Below are 20,017 nucleotides of genomic sequence, written 5' to 3'. Positions count from 1 at the left end.
CCCGGTCCCCCCCCCTCCTCCTCCTTGTCTTGGTCATAATGTGCCCTCCTTCATGCTCATGCTTTTACGTGGAAGAGATATGCAGCATGTTCAACTTGTCAACACCTTTAATGAAATGAGGAGGTCACAGGGCAAGGTCAACAGCTCAGTGTGGTGAGGCACCGGTGTCGCAGCTTTACTGAAGAAGAGCACGTGAACATCACGGGACAAGTATGTACAATTAGCTTTAATGTATTTATTTGACAGCAAGTCGGCCCAAATACATCAGGCACGAACAACTGTTGAGATTTGCTTGTAGATCGTTTCCTTCATCCGTTGTGACTCAAGTTGTGGTTGCGTTGTCTCAAGTTAAGAACATGTTCACATGCTGCAGTGGGAGCAGGAGGAGGTGCTGATGCCGCGCTGCAGGAGGAGAACAAAGCTGCATTCAGACCGTCTGCAACACAGCTCAGGCTAGAGTTACAATGCAATCACCTCCAAATGTCCTTTAGCTCGCGGGTGCGTGTGTGTGTGTGTGTGTGTGTCTTCTAATGTCCCCTGGCATCATCACCACAAGGAGAATTGTAGTAAATCTTTTCACTTGTTGGTCATAAAAAGAAATAGAAGTTAACTACTAATTTTTGATTTTGGGAGTTTTATCACCGCAATAAACTTTAAAGAGTGGACCGTGTGGCCGCCGGGAAGGTTTACGAAGCCAACACGTCTTTTCAGAAGAAGCATAAGTTATTATAAGATGTGTGTGTTAATTCATTAAAGTGGCCTAAATCAATATTCTGTTTTGTGGAAAGCAAATTGGACTTTGTTTTCCATAGTGTTGATGCTAAATACATTCTGGTTAGAATCAAGCAAAATTCAAAACTAGGTGGTTTTATTGATCATCAGATATTATATTATTTTCCTAAATTCTGTGATACCATAGCCAGTAAAGATAAATCTATCTTACCGGTAACCGGTCACTCCACCTGCACTTCGTCACAGATCTCTTTTGATTCTAACAGCCTGGAAATAAGATGAAAAAATGTAGACGTGAGAAACGGCAGCGAGAAAGTCACATTTATTTAAATATCATTGTCAAAAAAATCGGAAAAAGGTATATTATTTTTTGTTAGATCAAGCTAATGGTGGTGAAGACAATTTCAAGAATAGCAATCATCTAAATATAGATAAGTCAGGGTTGAGCCATGTTACTTTAAAATGTTGTATCTTATTACAAATTACATCAGAGATATTTAAATTTCTCACATAATCTGGTGGATTACTTTTAAAAAAAATCTAATATAATTACTTTCGGATTAGTTCAAACATATATAGCACCTTTTAAACAAACAAACTTTAGTTCCACAAATATTCTTATTTTAATTGTATAAACATCTCAAAAAAGTTCTATGCAAATAAAATGCATTTTGCATATTCAGCATTTACAGGTAGTCAAATCAGATAATTACAGGTGCAGTGTGACTATGAAACTATCATCTGATTGCACATTTTGCTGATTATAGTTTCATATTTTTGGTATTCTGATGAATGCAACCAGTTACTGCCCAACCCTGTAAATATAGTATAATGCATTGAAACGTACGGCATCTTTTAAAACCTCTGATCCCAGTATATTGAGGCCTAACAATCGATTTGAAATGAATCACTTCAGTAATACATCACTTTACGACAAATTACTCACGCTGCCTGATCCTTGAGAGCTTTACGGGCATCTCGAGCTTCGCGCTCCTCCGAAATCTTCTTGTAACAGTAGACCAGAACCAGAATGAGCCACAGCTGCAGAACCACGATCACCACGTACATCATAATCTCCGCGATCACCACTCTCAGCTCCCGATTGGCTGGGAGAGAGGAACCAACAGTCAAACGGCCACTAGAGGTGGCTTAAGTCTGAAGTGTCAACCAAGGGGCCTTGGGGTGTGTGTGTGTGTGTGTGTGTGTCACTGCTGGCTTCCTTTACAATTAGGATGCCAGCCTCACAGAGCTACTAGTGGGGCCGTTGACTCTTAGTAATTTTTTTGTAAAGCCTTTGGGAAGGACACACACGCCCACACACACACACATAGTAAAGGCCTGACTCTGATGGAGGAGTCCTTGACACGCTCCACGGTGTCGTTCCTGTGGAAATGTCCTTCTCTTGAGAGATTGGCTGATAGAAGCAGTTGACCTTGAACCTTTTTCACCGGCTTATCGTCTAATGTTACGCAGAAAGTCCCCCGCAGCCACACACTGATTAATTAAAGCCTGGTTGAGAGAACAGGGACCCAAGGCCTTATATTCAGGGATTAAAAGGTGGAATAACAAACATCGTTATTGCAGTTTTTAGAGCACAGGTGTCAAGCACAAGGCCCGCCACGTCATTTTATGTGGCCCCCCTGACGACTTGAAAGACACATGATCACCTTTTCTTAAAGAAATTTAAGAAAAATATCCTGCGCTTTTATTTTGAAGGTTTCAAATTAAATGGATTCATGTTTTAATATTTGAGAAATTTTCGCCCATGTTGAAAAAGAGTTTGACACCCCTGTTTTAGAGAGATGTAGAAATAAGACATACAGCTAGTTGTGGGTTGTACGGTATATTTATGAAAGTACTGTACTGAAGTAGAGTTGCTTGTTCTTTACGTGAGTAAGTATAAAGTATATAATTCTGCAACTCCACCCCACTTCACGAGAACATATTGGATCTCTAAAACTTTTTTCCTTGAGTTAGATACTTTTTGGATTGAGATATTACACACAAAATAAAGTCTAAGTTACCCCACCTTACCTACGGCCACCACGTTGAGCTCCACCTCCTTCTCCACAGTGACGTGCTCATCGTGCTGCCGCAGGGAGAGGACGCGGTTGAATGTGCAGCGGTACGTCCCCGTGTCATTGAAGATGACGTTATGAATGTAAATGGCTCCTATCTGGATGTCTCTGGTTTTTGTCCCTTGCCACTCGAGGCGGTCGCTGAAATCTTCATGGAGGATTTCAGCATTGGGGTGGGCATAGTGGAAAATCTGTGGATATTGATGGATATTATTTTCTGAATATGCTTGTAGTTCAAGGAAGGGTTGAGGAGCTCTGTTAGATTCCCAGCTCTACATATAGTCTCTATACCACATAGGCCTGCTGTAGAAATATAGTAAATAAAATGGTAGACAATATAGCATGTCCTAAAACAGAGGAGCAACACGTTAGTAAAACGTATTTTTAAATATCTATGCAAGATCAATGCAAAAACTCATAACATGAAAATAGGCTTGATATTGTAAATATATATACATATATATATGTATATATATTTACAATATACTGTAAATAAAAAATTCAGATTTAATATACATTATATTGTAAATAAATATATATATATATATATTTACAATATACTGTATATTTACAATATACTGTATATTAAATCTGCATTTTTTTGCATTTAATGATATTTCATTTAAATCTGAATTTGTTGGTATTTAATTAAACAGACTTAAAAAATGTCCAGTCAACAGCTGTCCAGTTTCCAAAGTTCACTGAAAGCTGACAGAACAAACATAGAGGAGTACATAGATTAAGAAGAAAAAAAGTCGATTAAAAGTAATTAAAACAAAGAGTTTAATAAAATTGTACTCCCATCTTTGATGATACTTCATGGCACCCTGGAAGCAGAAGAGAGCCCTCCTCCTCCTCCTCCTCATCCACGAGCTCCAAACCAGAGGGAAAAGCTCTCTCCCAGACGTTGGGGAACTCACATGCCTGAACTCCTCCTCCCCCAGCGGTTTGAAGTGCCAGTCCACGGTGGTCCGGGCCGACACCTCCTCTCTCCTCTTGCAGGAGATGCAGCCCAGCAGGAAACCTTCTCCCGCCACGGCTTCAGTCATGGAGTCCACCTCCGCACAGGCGCCATGACACTGAGACACTGAAGACGGAGAGGAAGAAGAGAGGAAGAAGAGAGGAAGCAGTATACAGAACATGATGTAGACACCATGAAGCAGAGGTCAAGGAGACGAGAGGGGAGAAGGAAGAGACAACGAGCATGCGTGTGTGTTATTAGTGACAACTTTTCAAGCATCATACACTTTATCTCACTTGATAGGACAATATGTTGAAGCACTAACTTATTTATTTAATAAAATATTGTCTGATCAAGCTGATTGTCTGAGAGTTTCATTCAACAGCAAAATAAAAATGGAGGAAAAGTGTGAATTAAGTCTCAGTCTCACTTTTATTGGTGTTTCACAAAAGGAAGATCAGTGGAAATATCAATTAGGAAAGTCTACGATTTATTTTGAAGGGTCAAAAAGAATAAAGAGAGATTCTCATTTTAATTTTTAAATGAGTGAGTTTTCACAATTAGTTTACACTGACTGCGTTGCTTGAGATTTGAACAGTCATGCTCAAACATCAGGTGTTCGGAAACGTAAATAGTAAATAGTAATAGTCTATTCATAGCCTTAGTTGCAGTCACTAAAATGTAGCCCCTTTTTAAAACATGTTTAATATATGTTATCTTCTGAGAAAGCTCTGAGGAACATGAACAGAAAGAAACTCACTGTAAAAACACACAACTCCAACCACCAGCATCAATGTAGCGTCTCATAGTTAATGGAATAGGACATTAATGATATGCGACTTACCGAAAAGATTGAAGACAACTAAAAGAGTCAAGAGGCAAATCATTTCTGCTGGAGCAGCTTAAGGCAATAGCTGTTGGACCAAATGTTGGACTTGACATGAACCTGTGAAGAACTGGAGAAGTATCTGTTTAAGATCACAGTACTGACATGATGCCTCTTGATCCCTGATTACCTCCGTGGTCTTCGGGGTCAGTCCATTAGTTCAGCAAACTTGGGTTTTTCAAAAAGGGCCAAAAAACGAACGAAAGACTTGAGTGTCCGTGTTTCTTTGCAGTAGATTTGCGTCTCCGCCGCAGTCCCTTCTGACTTTAAGCCAGCTATAATTAGAGTGTGTGAATCTAGGAGAGTTGGACGTTGTGAGTGTTGAAAGCCATCAGGAAACCTGAGATGTTGGCATGACGACGGCGTGACCGCCGAAAGCCGGACGACAAGCATGTTTTTTTCTCTTCTGATCTAGGTGAGTTCTCCCCTCACCCCCAATAAAGTCTTTGTTTTTCTTTTTCAGTGGTGCTTTGCCTTTTCTTGCTTTAATTTGAACATTTACCAAAAATGTATTCTCACTTTTGTATTTGTTATTTAGTATAAAAAAATATAAAAAAACAGAAGCAGCAGGTCAGACATGCAAAAATCATCCCAGACAGGTTTTGTTAAACAAATCCTGTCAGACAACACTTGTTTTAACCATGGAGGGTGTAAAGGAGTCGCTACCGCTTTAACAATGCTACATGGGGATTTTTCTTTTTTGGGGGGTCCTGGAAATGCTTTGATCTGCTGTCCCTCTCCACAGGTCAGAGGTCATGGTCAGCGATAGAGATTCAGCTCTTTGCTCAAGGACAGCTTCGCAGAGAAGCGTTTTCTCCAATTTGACCAAAAGCAGTCCCGGGTGTGACGGATGTTGAGTTGCTTGATGTCCAGGAAAACAATCTGACGAGTGGCATGTTGTCAGTTTATCTCGTATTTTATTACAAAGTGAGCTTGGGTTGTATTAAAATTGAGATTCTTTCTTGTTTTCTGACCCACAGGTCTCACCGGAAAAGATCTAAGAATTCATCAATCTATTGCAATTGCAATATTATTTATCCCTATTCATTTTTTTTGTTTAAATCAAAAGCATATTTAGTTTAAAATATAGTAAATGCTAGGGATTGTGGACTGAACATTCAGCATGAGCAAAACACATTACATTCGTCCTGTAGCAACTCATGTTGTGTGATAGAAACAATCATTTCCTACATTTATAAAAATACAAGCTTCATTTTATCTCCTGTTTTTATTGTTTACTTGTTACAATCATAGTCTGTTGTTACTGTATATTACATATTTAAATGTGCTAAACTGACCATTAACACTCTCTTATTCCTTCTTTTTCAGTCCTGTTTAGTGGAATCACCAAAAAATTAATTTGTGTATCAATAAATAAAAACAGATTTTCCTCTGCGGAGGCTGCTGCCAACTGTATTCAATAATTATATTAATAAATCATTCACCCATGTAATTTCCCACTGGTGAAGTTACTAAAACCCCCCAAAAGGGCTATCTTGTTATTACATATCTTTTCTTCATATCATTTTTGATATCTGCCGTCAAAGAGTCTGACAGTCGGGTCAGAAAAACAAGGCCACGCCAGTCAAGGCTGACCAAACATACATTGACTGAAGGCCTCAACTTGGCTGCTGAGTCCAGTGGCAAAGAGATTCACGAGGTCAGTAGAGTCAACAGTGTTGACGTGATGAATGGAGTGAGTTGTTTTTTTTATTGCGGGATACCTTGTCACATGTCAGATCAAATTAAACATCTGTGGACATACAAACATTTTTTTTAAAACAAGGTGTACAGTGTAGACTAAGCTGTGTTTCTGCCCGCCAGGCTGGGTTTATGTGTGTTGGCTGCGCTGGAGGTCATGTGATGTAACCAGATGACACAGGGAAGCGCTTGATGAGGATTCTTGCCTCTTTTAACCTTGAGGTATCATAATGACAGTAACAAAATCAGCCGGATCAATCTTGAAAATGACGCACGTGACCAAGAGCGAGTGAGAGAAAGACCATGGATCGGCACACACACACATGCACACACACACACACACACATACGAAGGGAGTAAACTTCTAGGAAATGTTGACATATGATAAATTGTGTATATGGGGGGGGGGGGGGGGCTGCACCTTTGTGACCCCCCCCCACACGTATGACAGACACACCTCCTTTCTCGCTATGCTGGTGGTGTTTCTTTATTTTTAGCACAGATCGAGTTTCCAGTGTCCCGACTCAGCAGCCTGAGGTGCTCAGCAACACAACTCCTCGTGCGCTGCAGCAGCTTCTTGCCCGCTCGGCTGCATGTGTACCACAGACGTTGGTTCTCTGAGCCGGTGACGAGGAGGCGGTCACACGGCGTGAGAAGACAAAAGATGCCCGGTGAACCTTTGGAAAATACAAAATTGCAAAGTCATTGTGATGCTCTGCCGTTGATTTGAAAGGATACAGAGGCAAACTGCTGGCTGGAAATCAAAACCGAGAGGCAGGTAAAGGCAATTACATGACAACAATAGCGTATTTTGAGGATATATGTCATTATATACTGTTTATACCTTTAAAACTGTTGATGGCTTTATTCCAACCATGCAGGGCTGTACATTTCTGTCATAATGTTTTTGTCTGGTACATTGCACGCTCAGCATTATGGAAATAAGACTGAAACAGGTTTGTAAACGGGATGGGGGTGCATGCAGCAGAATAAGATAAAGGTGAAGTGGTACTTGCAGTACACTATAACTGTTGAAATTATAAGTCAACACATTACTAGCTGATCAACACAAATCTAAGCATACACAAAGCTGAATATGTTTGTGTTGTGGATTGTTGGTCGCACAAAACAAGTAAGTTGAAGATGTTCATTTGGGCTTCAGGAAACTGAAAAGTATATATGTTTTTCACATTAACACATTATTTGAAATATTACTATTACTTTCTCGATAAAGCTTGAAAATGAAGTGAACAATTAATCAACAATAAAAAAACAAAAAAGACCACATTTCAGTTTCTCTATTTAATCTATGGGTGTATTTTAAACCCATGTGCATCTCTGTATGTTAAAATCTCAGAGTTCACCTGAAAAAGTCTTGTCAATTTATGTTCTTTTGTTTTCAGCTTCAGACAAGGTGAATTGTCACTGGCCCTCTTACTGTATGTGTCCTGGAGGAGAGGATATCCAATCTCTCACAGGCTGCATCCTACCTATAATATAGTCTATGCCACCATGCTGCTGCCGGAGGCGAGGGGTGAGATGAATGTGCATACACTGCCGTGTTGTTGCTGCAAAAAATAAATGTGCACAATCAATTAATTTTCTTTCTTTTTTTAGGAAATTGTCTGCTTGATATGTCATAATCACATAGGGTTTTAAAGCAAGTTAGTGAGGTAATGATGAGGCACGTGATCAGGTTGCAGAAAGCATTATGACTGCACAAAACCGTGTTAGACACAAGGGGTCGCACTCTTTATGCCCATTGCTTTCGCTCACACGACAGCTCCCTTCAAATTAGCTCAGAAATAATGTTTAAACTGTGGTTTTACCTGTAGGCCTTCTCGGTGCATATCATGTATGTTACTGAGAAAACATATCGAGGTGACTTTATGTGTATTCTGTAGAAATCCGATGACTGACACTGTATGGGTCCTCTTCATGGGTTACTCTGCAAAATAAACAACCTAAACACGGCCAAATCACGCCTGCAACGTTGATACTTTATTTGAACTTAAATCGGGAGGTTAAAGTTGTTGAAGGATCAAACTAATTTCCTATGGCGTGGTTTTGTCGGCTGTAAACACTGACTCGTCTTCTTTCTTTCGCCACATCCTCTGGACAGTTATTTTCTTGGACTGTACCAATAAAGTTGGTCGGAGGGGTAGCCGTATTCTTTTTCTGGTGGCTGTGTGCATTAAATAACATAATAATGATTATAGTTGTTTAAATTCTAGAATAGTAAATGTGAAAGGATTGGTAGCTTTTATGTAACATCGGGAATTTATTGCATGGAGAATATTTCTTTTGACGGGACTGATCCTATCCCCCCCCCTCACTCTGCGTACCAAGTTAACCAGCCGACTCGCGTTCCTTTTCACTTTTCGACAAAAAAAACTATCTTGAGTAACTTTAATACCAAGTTAGTGCGCTTTTAACGACAACCTACCTTCGGTCGTTAGCTTTAAATGTTGGTTTAGTAACGGCGTTTTATATCGGAGGGGTTTTTAATGTGAACATGGAAGACGTCGGCGCAGTACTTTATGCGCTGGAAGTTGGAGCTTGCTAGCCATCTTTTTGTGAGCCGTCGGCCTTCGGAGGCTAAACCCGGTTGTTTAGCGTTAGCAGGCGACAGGCTCGCAGCGGTGCAGATGCTTTTTTTACGCAGCTGAGAATGTTGATGTGTTCCTGTGAAAACGTGGATTTTAACATTACCTCCCGCACGGTCGCTCGGCTTGTTTTCGAGGCCGAGCAAGATAACAGAAACGGAGGAAACTCATCCAATGGGAGGTAGGAGACCCAACTTTTGTCTGTCCACGCTGCAAAGTTATTTGTTTGTTTGTTACTTTCTTCCCCCGTGTGCCATTTTTATTAAACCCGCATTAGGTTTCGCCCGCTTTTTTTTTGACCGTTTTTGGCGTTGAACTGCGCAGGAAAACAAATATCAGTCCGTTGGCTGTGGTCTCGCAGATCATTCACGGATCCACACTGTTGAATACTCGACAGCTCGGGAACAGCTGCTCCCGAAAACACCGAAACGTGTATCTGCTTGTTCGTACCGGAGTGTCCCGAGTCTGAAACGGCTGTGTGTGAGTTTATAATGCATCGACGTGGCCTGGTGTTTTATGGCAACACACACAAAAAAGTGTGTGTGTGTGTGTGTGTGTGTGTGTGTGTGTGTGTGTGTGTGTGTGTGTGTGTGTGTGTGTGTGTGTGTGTGTGTGTGTGTGTGTGTGTGTGTGTGTGTGTGTGTGTGTGTGTGTGTGTGTGTGTGTGTGTGTGTGTGTGTGTGTGTGTGCGTGCGTGTGTGTGTGTGTGTGTGTGTGTGCCCGCCCGCCCGCCCAAGAGTGAAGGTTACGCAGGGATTATGATGGATTACTCTGGACAAACAAATCTGTGCCAAGATTGGTCTTGTTCAAACAGATCACACAGCAAATGCTCTCAGACGTGCTCGGGCCCTTGCCTTAGAAGTGTCTGCTTTGATGAAAAAAACAATGGAGTGACACAAACACACACACACACACACACACAGCCCTTCCCTGTTGGGGACACATCTTCACGATGTTTACGCGTCGGTGTGACCTTGATAGCCTGTAATGGCTGATGGCCGACCTTGGATGGTGTGCCATATTTCTTTCCAGAAGGTGTTGTTTGTGTCTGCTACAGTGGCTGTGTGAGATTGTGTTTGTGCTTTCTGAATATTCTGGTATTTGTAAAGAGAGCACCTGCCTCTGAATGCTGCGGGTCGGATGTTTATGGGCTTTCCTTGAAAGACTGGGGTTACCATTCTCTTGGTATGCAGTGGGACTCTTGTCCCTTTCAACAAATTTAAGCTATTTCTGAGATACTTGAAGGGAGACAATTGTGAAATATTTCACTGAATTAATGATCAATTCCCTAAAATTAGGTAAATGAATACATGTAACACATCCTACCCCACTATAAATACATCCTATTGATCGCCTCTCTAATGGGAACAGTATTGCATTGCATACATCATCATATGATACCTCCATATTCCCAGAACTTGCAGAGCAGACGGTATCAAAAGACCAGACAGAAATGACCCTCGTCTCGCAGTCAATTGTTTTAGCTGTGAAGTAAAACAATTTATACTTTTGAGATAGTCATTTTTTTTTTTTTTAAAGAAAGTAGTGGTCAGATGTAGGCCAGCCTTTTTGAATGCAAAGTTTCTGCTCTTGTCACTCCTCAGGTAGCTACTTCCCGACACAGATCGGTCTTGTCTTTGTCTGAGACTTCAACTCTTGCAAAGATGAGCACGGTTGTGCAAATGCAAGCTTGAAGTCTGCCAAAGGGAGGAGAGGGGAGGCGTACCGAAGACAGAGAGTGGCGCCGGACAGAGGAAGGGGGTGACGCTCGTAAGCTTGACACAGAAAAAAGGACGATGGAGCATTTAGTCACTCGTTGCCACAATACATAAAGACTGGAAAACTGGAAAAAAGGATTGTCCGATGAACACAAAGGCTTGTGGCATTTTGTGACAGACTAACTCCCGGCTTCCTGTTGCATTGTTTCTGATTTGTAAATGGACATCGACAACACTCTTGACTCGTGCTCTGCGGTTAAACCACTTCTGGGGGATTTTTGCTTGCCTGATGTGAAGACCCTTGCTTGAGTTCAAAGGAAATATGGAGAATTATTGAATCATCTTTACTTTTGGTTCGTGTTACTGAAAATGGCAGAGCTGCTTCGCCCGAAGGCAGGGTGCGATGTGTTTACCCGTGCTTTTTTCTAAGATATATCAAACAAACGGAGGATTGGGCCATCTCGGTCTGTCATGGTTCCCCCTCGACTCTCGAGCTGCAACAAGCACTTTTTTGTCGCCCCTTGACTGAAATAGAAAATGAAGCCCTCGAAAGCTCTGAAGATGACCATGTACTCTCCTGTGGGACCGGAGGACATCGCTTTAACTCGGCCCATTCCCGTCCCAACGCTGACCGTCCTGCCACCATCCTCGGACACCGAGTCCTGGTCTCGCTCGCCGAGCCCCAGGCCGTCCCGCTCGAGCCGCCATGGTCGACCCCCCCGCAGCAGGACGCGATCCAAGAAGCGGAATGGGGAGGAGCCCGACTGCACTCCGAAGCGGCAGTGGGGTAAAACACCTCGCATCGTGATAGAGGAGACTGCCGCGCAGGGTACCGTTCCACATCGGAGCGCCTCGCCTCCCTCCTCTTCGGTGGCCAGTCGAGTGGAGGGGGGCGAGCGAGGTCAGGACATCCCCTCTCGGGACCTCCTCCTGCCACCGTCACGCTCCTGGTCCCGTAGTCCCTCTCCCAGCCGGCGCTCCCGTTGGTCCTTCAGGAGCCTGCTCAGCAGAGACTCTGACGGGGAGAGCTGCAGGTTAGTGTGCTGGATTCATCCCAAACAACCAGCCAGTGAAAGATAATACTAAGGGAGAGATATTGCAATAAAGCACTCGTGTGCAGCATTTGTTCACTCCTTCGTGAAGCCCAACGTGTTTTACCTTCATTCATGCAGCTGACGGTTCTCTCTTTCAGCATGGTCTCACTTATCTTACAGCATTACAGTGCTGAGTGGCTCAGAATAGAGCAACCACACAGTCAGCACTATGTCCGCTATGTCTCATGGGTATTCTAAGCAAGTAGCTCCGTAAAAACCTCAGCCAATCTGCATTCCGGCCCTCTGAGACCAGATCTGGCCGCGATGACGGACCGGAACGAGTCGTCTCTCATTTGTGCATGTTGGTGGAGAATTAAAAGGCCTCGCATCTTGACAGATGTACGCCCGGTCGACTGTCTTTCAAAGGCTTACACAATGTCAACTGTTTTGGAGCAGGGTGGAGTTAATTTGCTAATGGCGAAAACTAGTGAGGAGAAATTACACAGATAGATACAAACGAGGCCAACAGTCGTTGAATTTCAGTGATGAAGCGAAAAATGCGTTCTGCATATTCCCTGCAATTGATTGGTATTTTTAAAATAATAGTATACACTTTAAAGAAAGATTACCTTATTAAAATGTTAAAACGGCAATGTTATGTAAACTGTACACAAAGAAAGTCAGACCGCTGTTGGGGCAGTGAGGAAAAATAGAGCTGGATCAGTCATAAAGAGCTAGAGGCGGGGTTCATGCGCCATTTATCCTTCTTCGGAAGCGTGACATCACCAACAGCCAATGGGAGTGGGCTCTTAGTCTGATGATGTCATGCGAGTCCAATCGGTGGCAGTTCTGTGCACCACTGCAGAGGGCAAGAAGAGGGTGACTCTCCCTTGTGCTCCATATGAACAGCTGTGTCCTTGTCCTCCTTTTATTTACACATCATTTTATTGACCCAGTTGTACTGTTCTGATGAATATTAATGCAACTTTATACCCTAGACTCTTCAAATTATTGTTTGGCAGTTATCTTTTTCGAGTGAAAAAATATAGGCTTTATAAACGATGTTTGGTAAATCCTAATGTGCCTTTTTGGAATAACACCCAATTCTAGTGCCATAAGTTATGGAAACTAGACACAAATATCATATAAAAAGATATAGAAAATCAACAAATACGTTTATAATAATAATCAGATGAGCCATACAATGAAGAAATACCTCCATTTACATTGAGCACTAACATCCATGTTTTCTAATCCTGTGTTTTTTTTAGCTCTAAATAATACAAGAACATTCAAATGAATGACTGCAAGATAAACACACGTAGGACTTTGACTGACGCGCTCCTCAGACATGACTGATTTCCATTTTCCAAGGAACCTGGACAAATGTGTAACGTCTTTTCCAAAGAGCGGCGGCTTAACTGCCCCTATGGTCTTTTGGCAAATGTTTATTTTTGACAGTGGAAAGTTTCTTTCAGATAAAATCAGCCGTGTGGAGCTGACACACGGGCCAATCGAGAAGCATTGGAGATTAATTTGTGAACCACAAACCGTATGGAATTGAATCTTGATTGGTGTATCGGGACAATATTCACACTCGACTTTAATCTCGTCGGCGTGGACAAAGTGTTCTTTTATCTGGCCTCGTTTTTATGCAACGGCTCACAGCGTTTCCTTATGTTCAAGTTTATTTGATCCTGAGAACAGGAGGAATCATGGTTGAGTTTGACGTCCTGCCGGGTCTAAAGACACACGAATTGGACTGTTCTGGTGTTAGTCGGAAAAGGATCAACTCATGTGGTGGTAGTGGTTTGGTTTCATCATCACATAGTGGTGCATTCAGGGCCCGTGGGAACACGTGTCTTTAAACTCTCTGCTTCACTTTATTGTTCTGTTGACTTGCTTTCTTCTATTTTCTGTAGGTATTAGACGCTGCTCATCAGAGTTTATACGTGTGAGGTGTATCTTTTGTTCCTGTCACTTTGGCAATTGAGGCATTTTATTTGAGGATGTGTGTATATATATATATATGTGACACATCTGCTAGGTGCAGTACAAAGGCCCAGGTCTTTATATTTTTTTTCTATGTTTGTTTGTTTTTGAAGACTCAATCTTTTAAACTATCTACTCAGTTAAAATCGAAATTGTTTTCTAGATGGAACAATGTTATTTAACTGGTTCAGATGGATTGTGCACAGTCTCTAGATGCTCGTTTGCTGACTATTTGATCCCATTGTTTGGAAGTATGGATTGAAATACTTTATGGGGACCAATTTGTTCTTTTGACAGTCAGATTTTTGTAAAGCTGCCTTCAGTTTTCATGAACTAGCACACATGTCTATATACAGTGCATCCGAAAAGCTAATTCCACCTTGCATACAGAGACCTCATTCTAGTTAGTTTGATGTAAACATGTTGTTAACAATTTATCACATGTTAAGCTTTACAAATATGTAGACTGATAGGCCTCTAATCTGAAACTTGTGTGTTTGTCATGTTTCGAAAAGACATTCAAGTCTCTATCAGATAACATGTTTGAAATAGGACACACTGACTTATTATTGAAGACACAACATTATCTTATATATATATATATAATATGTATATACACACACGCGCACAGGGGTAATTGATCTGGAGCCGATGTTTTGTATAACATGTATATACATGCACATAGTGTACAAAGATGTACACGCACACACACAGAGCAGCTCTAACAAGGACATAATTGCCACGGATGTTTGCCTCAGTAAAATCAACAACACAAATGTGACCTCTGTTTGTTTTTCTGCCACACTGTAGCCATGTGGATGACGTAGTCTGTATTCAGTTGGTTTGTTTACATTCACTCTATGCTCAATGCACTCTTGACATTATTATAGGCCATTGGTGAACCTCAGAGAAACAGATTACACAGAGGGACGCTGAATGGTGGAGATGTCGGCCTGGCGCGGTCCAGCCTGGATTATGATGTGGACTCTAATCCAGAGGGATGGACAGAGATTGAGGGTTAAGGGTTTGCGTGGACTCTGGGTTTTGTCCAGGTGGATTCACCACAGGATGCGATGGTGTCTTTATTTTTACAATGCTATTCATGTTTCAGACTGTTTATATATATATATATATATACTTATGGTATTCATCAGAAAATGAATGTATTTATATTTTAGACATGTTCAGTTAGTTTGGAAAATATAGTTTGAAAATAGGGCTGAATAACTTTGGACTAATCCTTATGTTTCTCCTTGACTAACTAACCTGAGTATTTTCTCAAAGTATAGTTTGGTGTATAAAAATGTCACAAATTAGTCAAAAGTTCCTGTGACAGTTTCCCAGAGCAGTGAGAACCAAAATGGGACAAAAACAATTATTAAAATTGTACAGTAATCGCAGTTTCCCAGAGCAGTGAGAACCAAAATGGTACAAAAACAATTATTAAAATCGTACAGTGATCGTCGTCACTGTAAACTCAAAGTACCAGATCCCCACAAATGATAGAGGGAAATAAATGCTGAAGCTGGTTGTGATCATCTGGAAGCGTTACTAGAACAAGGACCCGGCCTGCTGCAAAGGGCATTCATTGCAAAGATAACGGTGTTAGTAAATGTTCTTGAGACATCATGTCTGTGAAGTACTGGTCCCTCTGAAATCAGATAAAAGCTCTCCGTTTTGACTCCTTATCGGTGCCCCCAGTTCCGCTCCACCTCGCAGCAAGGCCTCACTCAGCACATGGATACGCCTCCTCCCTCCCTCCCTCCCTCCTCGCCCCTCCCTCTCCCTTGTTGCAAAGGATTACGGATGGACTCACAGACTGCAGCCCGTTACCGGGTCCTGCTCACGGCATAGGGAGCCGCTGTCCGCCCGGTACATGGCTGCGTGGTGCAGGGGCCGTCAATGGGGAATTAACCTCCGACCGCGGGACGGTGGACGATGGGCGATGGGCGCGTTTCTCCCCCGAGGCTAAGCGAAGAAGAGACGGCAGAAGAGCGGACGAACACCCCTGTAGCGCCTGGCTTGCTTTACACATACACACAGGATCCCCATATTGCTAGTTACGGGCAACGTGTGTGTGCGCGCGTTATTGTGGATATCGTTTGGATCACAAACCCCTCCGCGACATGTTCGAGTAAGTGGCGTAAACAGAGAGCCTCCTCTCGCGTGGTGGGAGGCTGCGTGGCTATGCGGTGGTCTGTCTGCTCGTGGTGCGTTTGGTGTGGTCACAATGAGTCGGGGCTTTGTAAATCCGTCGGACTGCATGGGGGGGGGCACAGAAGCACAGGTGTGCAGTCGCGGAGGGATATTAGCTTTATGAACGGATTGCTCGCTGTGTGTGTTCGTGCTGTCTGACCGCAGTCCCCGCCCCTCCCCGGCTCCCTGACCGTAGCAGACACTCCACCCATGCACAATGTAGTGCTTCTTAATTGGACCGGCCGGTCTCGTTTTCTTGCACGGTGTGTCCGGTTTTTGATTTGTCCCCGGACTGTTTTTTTTGGGGGGGGGGGGGGGCTACGGGTGTTTTGGTTTATTAGGCGACCGTGTTGACTGGCGATTTTCCGCCGAACGCGTCTCTGGTTTTGTAGTAACAGACAGCTGTTGGAGAACACATAGGTGTCCGCAAGAATGCCGCATTGTTTATTTTTTCCATTACAGAGTGAAAACCTTCTCGTGTGCAGTCAATGGTCAAAACATAACTGTGTTAAAACATAAACAACGTTGTTTATGTTTCAGGGACAAAAACACGACTGAACTTTAGAGGGAGTTGCCCTTTTTTTAAATACTAAAGTTGGTACAAACACTGTTTTGGGGAAACATGTGCCACATAGAAGAACATTTATAAGTAAAATATTTAACTACAATCTTTTAAAGGGATTAGAGTGTGATGTCATTGTAGCGCTAACTATCAATAATGGAGATGTTTGTGATGTCATGTGGTGAGAACATAAATGGACGGTTAATCTTAAAAACTAATGTGTTATGAGCGCTTTGTGTAAATTATATGTTTACCCCTTGAGTGTATCTACCACGTAGTGCATATGTTGAGGCTATCCAAGACCCATTTATTGCGAATGTCTCGCGTGCATTTAGTCTGAAAAACATTATTTCTCTCCTCTGATCGTCCGCACATCCGAAACATCTTCCTCATTGATTTGTATGACATTTTTAATTAAAAGATTTAAAACAGCCACTAAACCAGCATTTCAAACTGCACCAAAGTACACAAACAGGGTGGTCACCAGTTCATCAGGCTGCTTCCTGCTTTCATAGCGGCTGCTGACTGTGTTGCTCTTATTGTTACCCAATCTCCCTAATTGACAACGACGTATCGAACGAGGCGAACTGGCCCAGTTTCTAGCCCCGGTCATCAGTGGTGGTGTTCATCTCGGTCTCATTTCTGTTTTCCTGCCACTGAGAGCTGCCACCAAGTTCACAGGAGCAGAGTTGTAGTCGAGCCATGTGTTTTACTTAATTTAACCAAATAAATATTGATATTTCACTAAATTAACCGATCCTCCTCCTTTAGTCAACAAGATAAAGTGGATGAACGAAGAATATGAAAAGACATTTTAATACGGTTGGCCAGGAATGCTCGGGGTAAACTGTCATGTACATTCCTGTAAATTGGTATTTAAAGTATGAATATCAGGCCAGATTAGACTCGATTTAACATGGTATAAGAATCATCGGGAAGAGAAATTTAGCTCGACGGGAGTAAATCAAGTGACACGTTTGTGGTTCGGCTTCATTAAGGAACGAAGCGACTGCAGCTCTGGAGTTTTGCTTCCAGAAGAAAGAGGCGGACGCGCGGGACCCGTGTTGCGCCGTCGACCATTCGAACGTGTCATCCGGCTGCACCCTGATGAGGGAAGTGGAGCCCGAACCATTCTAGTCTCTTAAATGCATCGCAGATTCTGCATTCGTATGCTGCGGCACAAGACGCGTCGGAAGCGTTCCGGTTTCCGTTTGTAGTCTGAGTGTCGACCAATCGCATTTGGTTTGAAAGCAGGTGGACGGTCCGCGTTGAGAGCAAGAGGCGGAACGTACCGTCTGAAACCCACCGGCCATCGCCTGACAATGATTGAGCTTTTTTATTGGTTTACGAATTGGCTTGTAAACCGGCTGCCAGTAAAAGAACCGATCATACTCGTCGTTTCCCAACTCCAGTCATGCGTCGCAAGTTGCTGATGAGCAGCGCACGGAAAAAAGTATTTCCGCTGACTAGACGGGAACCTTGAGAAAATACGCTGCTGAGTCCCTGGAGCTTTTTGGCGTCGGACCGATGGCCAATGGGTTCGGAGATTTGTGCGTAGAATATACGATGTAAGATATAATAAACCGAAATCAGTCAAGCGACGTCTTGCCATTGTTTATTTAGACTAGTTAATTTTTAAAAAGTTGTTATCGATCACATCTCTGTCAATTGGCTAAGTGTTTGAGGCCTGACTGTTGCCGGCTGTCTTCTGTGTCTAATTATGGTGCATTTCACTCTTGAAATGATCAGATCTGTAATTACCGCTCCAACACGACAGTTCTTGGTCGCCTTGGTCGTTTTATTGAAAAGGTTTTCTCTTGATTGGCCTCTTCAGAGCGTTTGCTGAACGTCTTTGTTTACTTACTGCCGGGCTGTTGAACCAGTCCAAATTAGTTATGCTGATAACACTGGCAGAACATGATATTTCTTTGGCTGCACGCTGCCTCTTTTCAAAGCAATGACATCACTGACATTACAGAGCAAAATTTAACAATTGAGAAATATCTCTCTCTCTCCCTCTCTCTCCCTCTCTCTGTGTTTTTGTTGTCTCCAGTACGGCCAGTAACTCTCCACGCAGCACCCCCGGCAGCTCTCCCTCCCTGCGGCGCAGGGTCCTTGGGGGTGGCAGGGCCGGTGAGAGCGAGGGAGGAGGCGAGAAGAGCGGTGCAGTTGGAGGTGGAGGAGTTGGTGGTGGAGGAGGGGGTTTAGGGGGTTCAGATAGCCCCCTGCCCACCATACCTTCTGCCTCCTCGCTCACATCTGCCTACCCGCTTGCTTCACGCCACTTCAGCCGCAATGCCAAGGTAACTCAATATCCACTCCTGTAGGTAATATGTCACGAGTGCTAAACTTAAATCCGAAACCGCTGCCAGTAGGGAGTAGATATGCCGACATGGAGAGGTGAGACAGGAAGCGTACAGCCAGTCCAACATGCAGTGAGTTTGCTCTGCCAGTAAAAGACTTGAATCTTTTGCATGTGACCCCAGGAAGCAACGACGGGACTCGACCAAGCCTGTTGTTCTACTCAGATTATCTATTCCGCAAACTTGGTGGCGTTCTCATCAAAAACTGAATTAATTGTCATGATGATTTTGCAAAGTTTGATCTTAAACAACATTGAATTGTCTATATTGTGCATTTTTTTCATACTTGATATTAATATTTTATTACTTGCTTGCTGCTACAACCATATCTATCTATCTATCTATCGAACAAACTGTTGCACTCAACTTTCAGCTGCACTTTAAAAAAATAAGTTGATAATCGTAAATATTTTTTAGAGCTTAAAGTGGGATTGCCAGCGATCTTTGCCCGACATCCTTTCCTCAGGAGGCTGTAGCGGGCTCTCTTGCTGGTATCCTATGAAACGAGATGTCCTGCTAGCTTGTCTTGAAGGGCTGAATAACGCTCCAAAGATAAATCGTGGCGAGGTGTCTTAATGTGGTGGAGGGATGGGAATGACCATCATATGCTTCTATTTTAATGTTCTAAGTCTAAGCCCTTTCATTAATTCATTTTAAAGAATCTATGAATAATTTTTGTAGAACTAGACGAGAAACACTTTCTGAGCTGCATCTCAAATTCTTCTTCTTCTGGTTCCTGGCGCTCACATGACGTACGCCACTTCTATGTGCATACACTTTTAATCTGCCATCGCCACCCAAAAAAACCGACAAAAGGTTGAATAGCACAAAATATGGGTCTCTACTTTTGAGTGAATGTAAATGTTTGTTTTGCATGTTCTTTACCTTCCGGTGTGACTGTAAAATGTTTGCATGTTTTCTCTCTGACTGTTTGCAGTTGCGTGTGACTGAGGGTTTTGTTCAAGCTTTTCACGTCCCTTTTTATTTCAGGCTCATTGTTGTGAAAGGAACTGGCCATTACGCTAATGACTGTTCTTTACAGTCAGTCAGGGACGCGTAACATCTTTAAATGGAGAAGTGCTGAAAACGGCTAAAGCCTCAATTGTTACATACAATTTTTTTTTTTTTAAAGGCTCGGTCTGAGGAGTGGACTGGCAGGATCTCCTGGATACAGAGATCGTAGTGTGT

The 20,017-nt window shown here is 42.7% G+C and overlaps 2 protein-coding genes across 10 annotated transcripts in view; one reads left to right on the top strand and one right to left on the bottom strand.

Moving 5' to 3' along the window:
• Positions 1–220: 220 nt before the first annotated feature.
• The window catches only part of si:ch211-225p5.8 (uncharacterized protein LOC555567 homolog), a 23,181-nt gene continuing 3,384 nt past the window's right edge, over positions 221–20,017 (bottom strand). The window contains exons 1-9 of one of the 6 annotated variants that reach the window (XM_056405993.1): positions 8,188–8,420; positions 7,203–7,926; positions 6,816–7,035; positions 4,616–4,727; positions 3,731–3,897; positions 2,767–3,001; positions 1,679–1,838; positions 944–999; positions 221–402 (exon numbers count right to left, since the gene is read on the bottom strand). In XM_056405993.1, coding sequence (XP_056261968.1) covers positions 954–999; positions 1,679–1,838; positions 2,767–3,001; positions 3,731–3,897; positions 4,616–4,658 — 651 coding nt within the window. In that variant the 5' untranslated portion in view covers positions 4,659–4,727; positions 6,816–7,035; positions 7,203–7,926; positions 8,188–8,420 and the 3' untranslated portion in view covers positions 221–402; positions 944–953. Of the gene's footprint in view, positions 403–943; positions 1,000–1,678; positions 1,839–2,766; positions 3,002–3,730; positions 3,898–4,615; positions 4,728–4,787; positions 5,359–6,815; positions 7,036–7,202; positions 7,927–8,187; positions 8,421–11,515; positions 11,551–20,017 lie in introns of those variants that run through there. The other 5 variants (XM_056405994.1, XM_056405997.1, XM_056405995.1 and 2 more) reach the window with 5 other exon arrangements.
• Positions 8,789–20,017, top strand: part of gramd1a (GRAM domain containing 1A) — a 26,541-nt gene continuing 15,312 nt past the window's right edge. Inside the window, exons 1-2 of one of the 4 annotated variants that reach the window (XM_056405876.1) lie at positions 8,789–9,145; positions 18,520–18,769. In XM_056405876.1, coding sequence (XP_056261851.1) covers positions 9,030–9,145; positions 18,520–18,769 — 366 coding nt within the window. In that variant the 5' untranslated portion in view covers positions 8,789–9,029. Of the gene's footprint in view, positions 9,146–9,770; positions 11,717–15,537; positions 15,843–18,519; positions 18,770–20,017 lie in introns of those variants that run through there. The other 3 variants (XM_056405875.1, XM_056405873.1, XM_056405877.1) reach the window with 3 other exon arrangements.

The sequence above is a fragment of the Pseudoliparis swirei genome, chromosome 22 (assembly GCF_029220125.1).
Source record: "Pseudoliparis swirei isolate HS2019 ecotype Mariana Trench chromosome 22, NWPU_hadal_v1, whole genome shotgun sequence".
Classification (NCBI taxonomy): Eukaryota; Metazoa; Chordata; class Actinopteri; order Perciformes; family Liparidae; genus Pseudoliparis; species Pseudoliparis swirei.
This window is presented reverse-complemented; position numbering and strand designations above follow the sequence as displayed.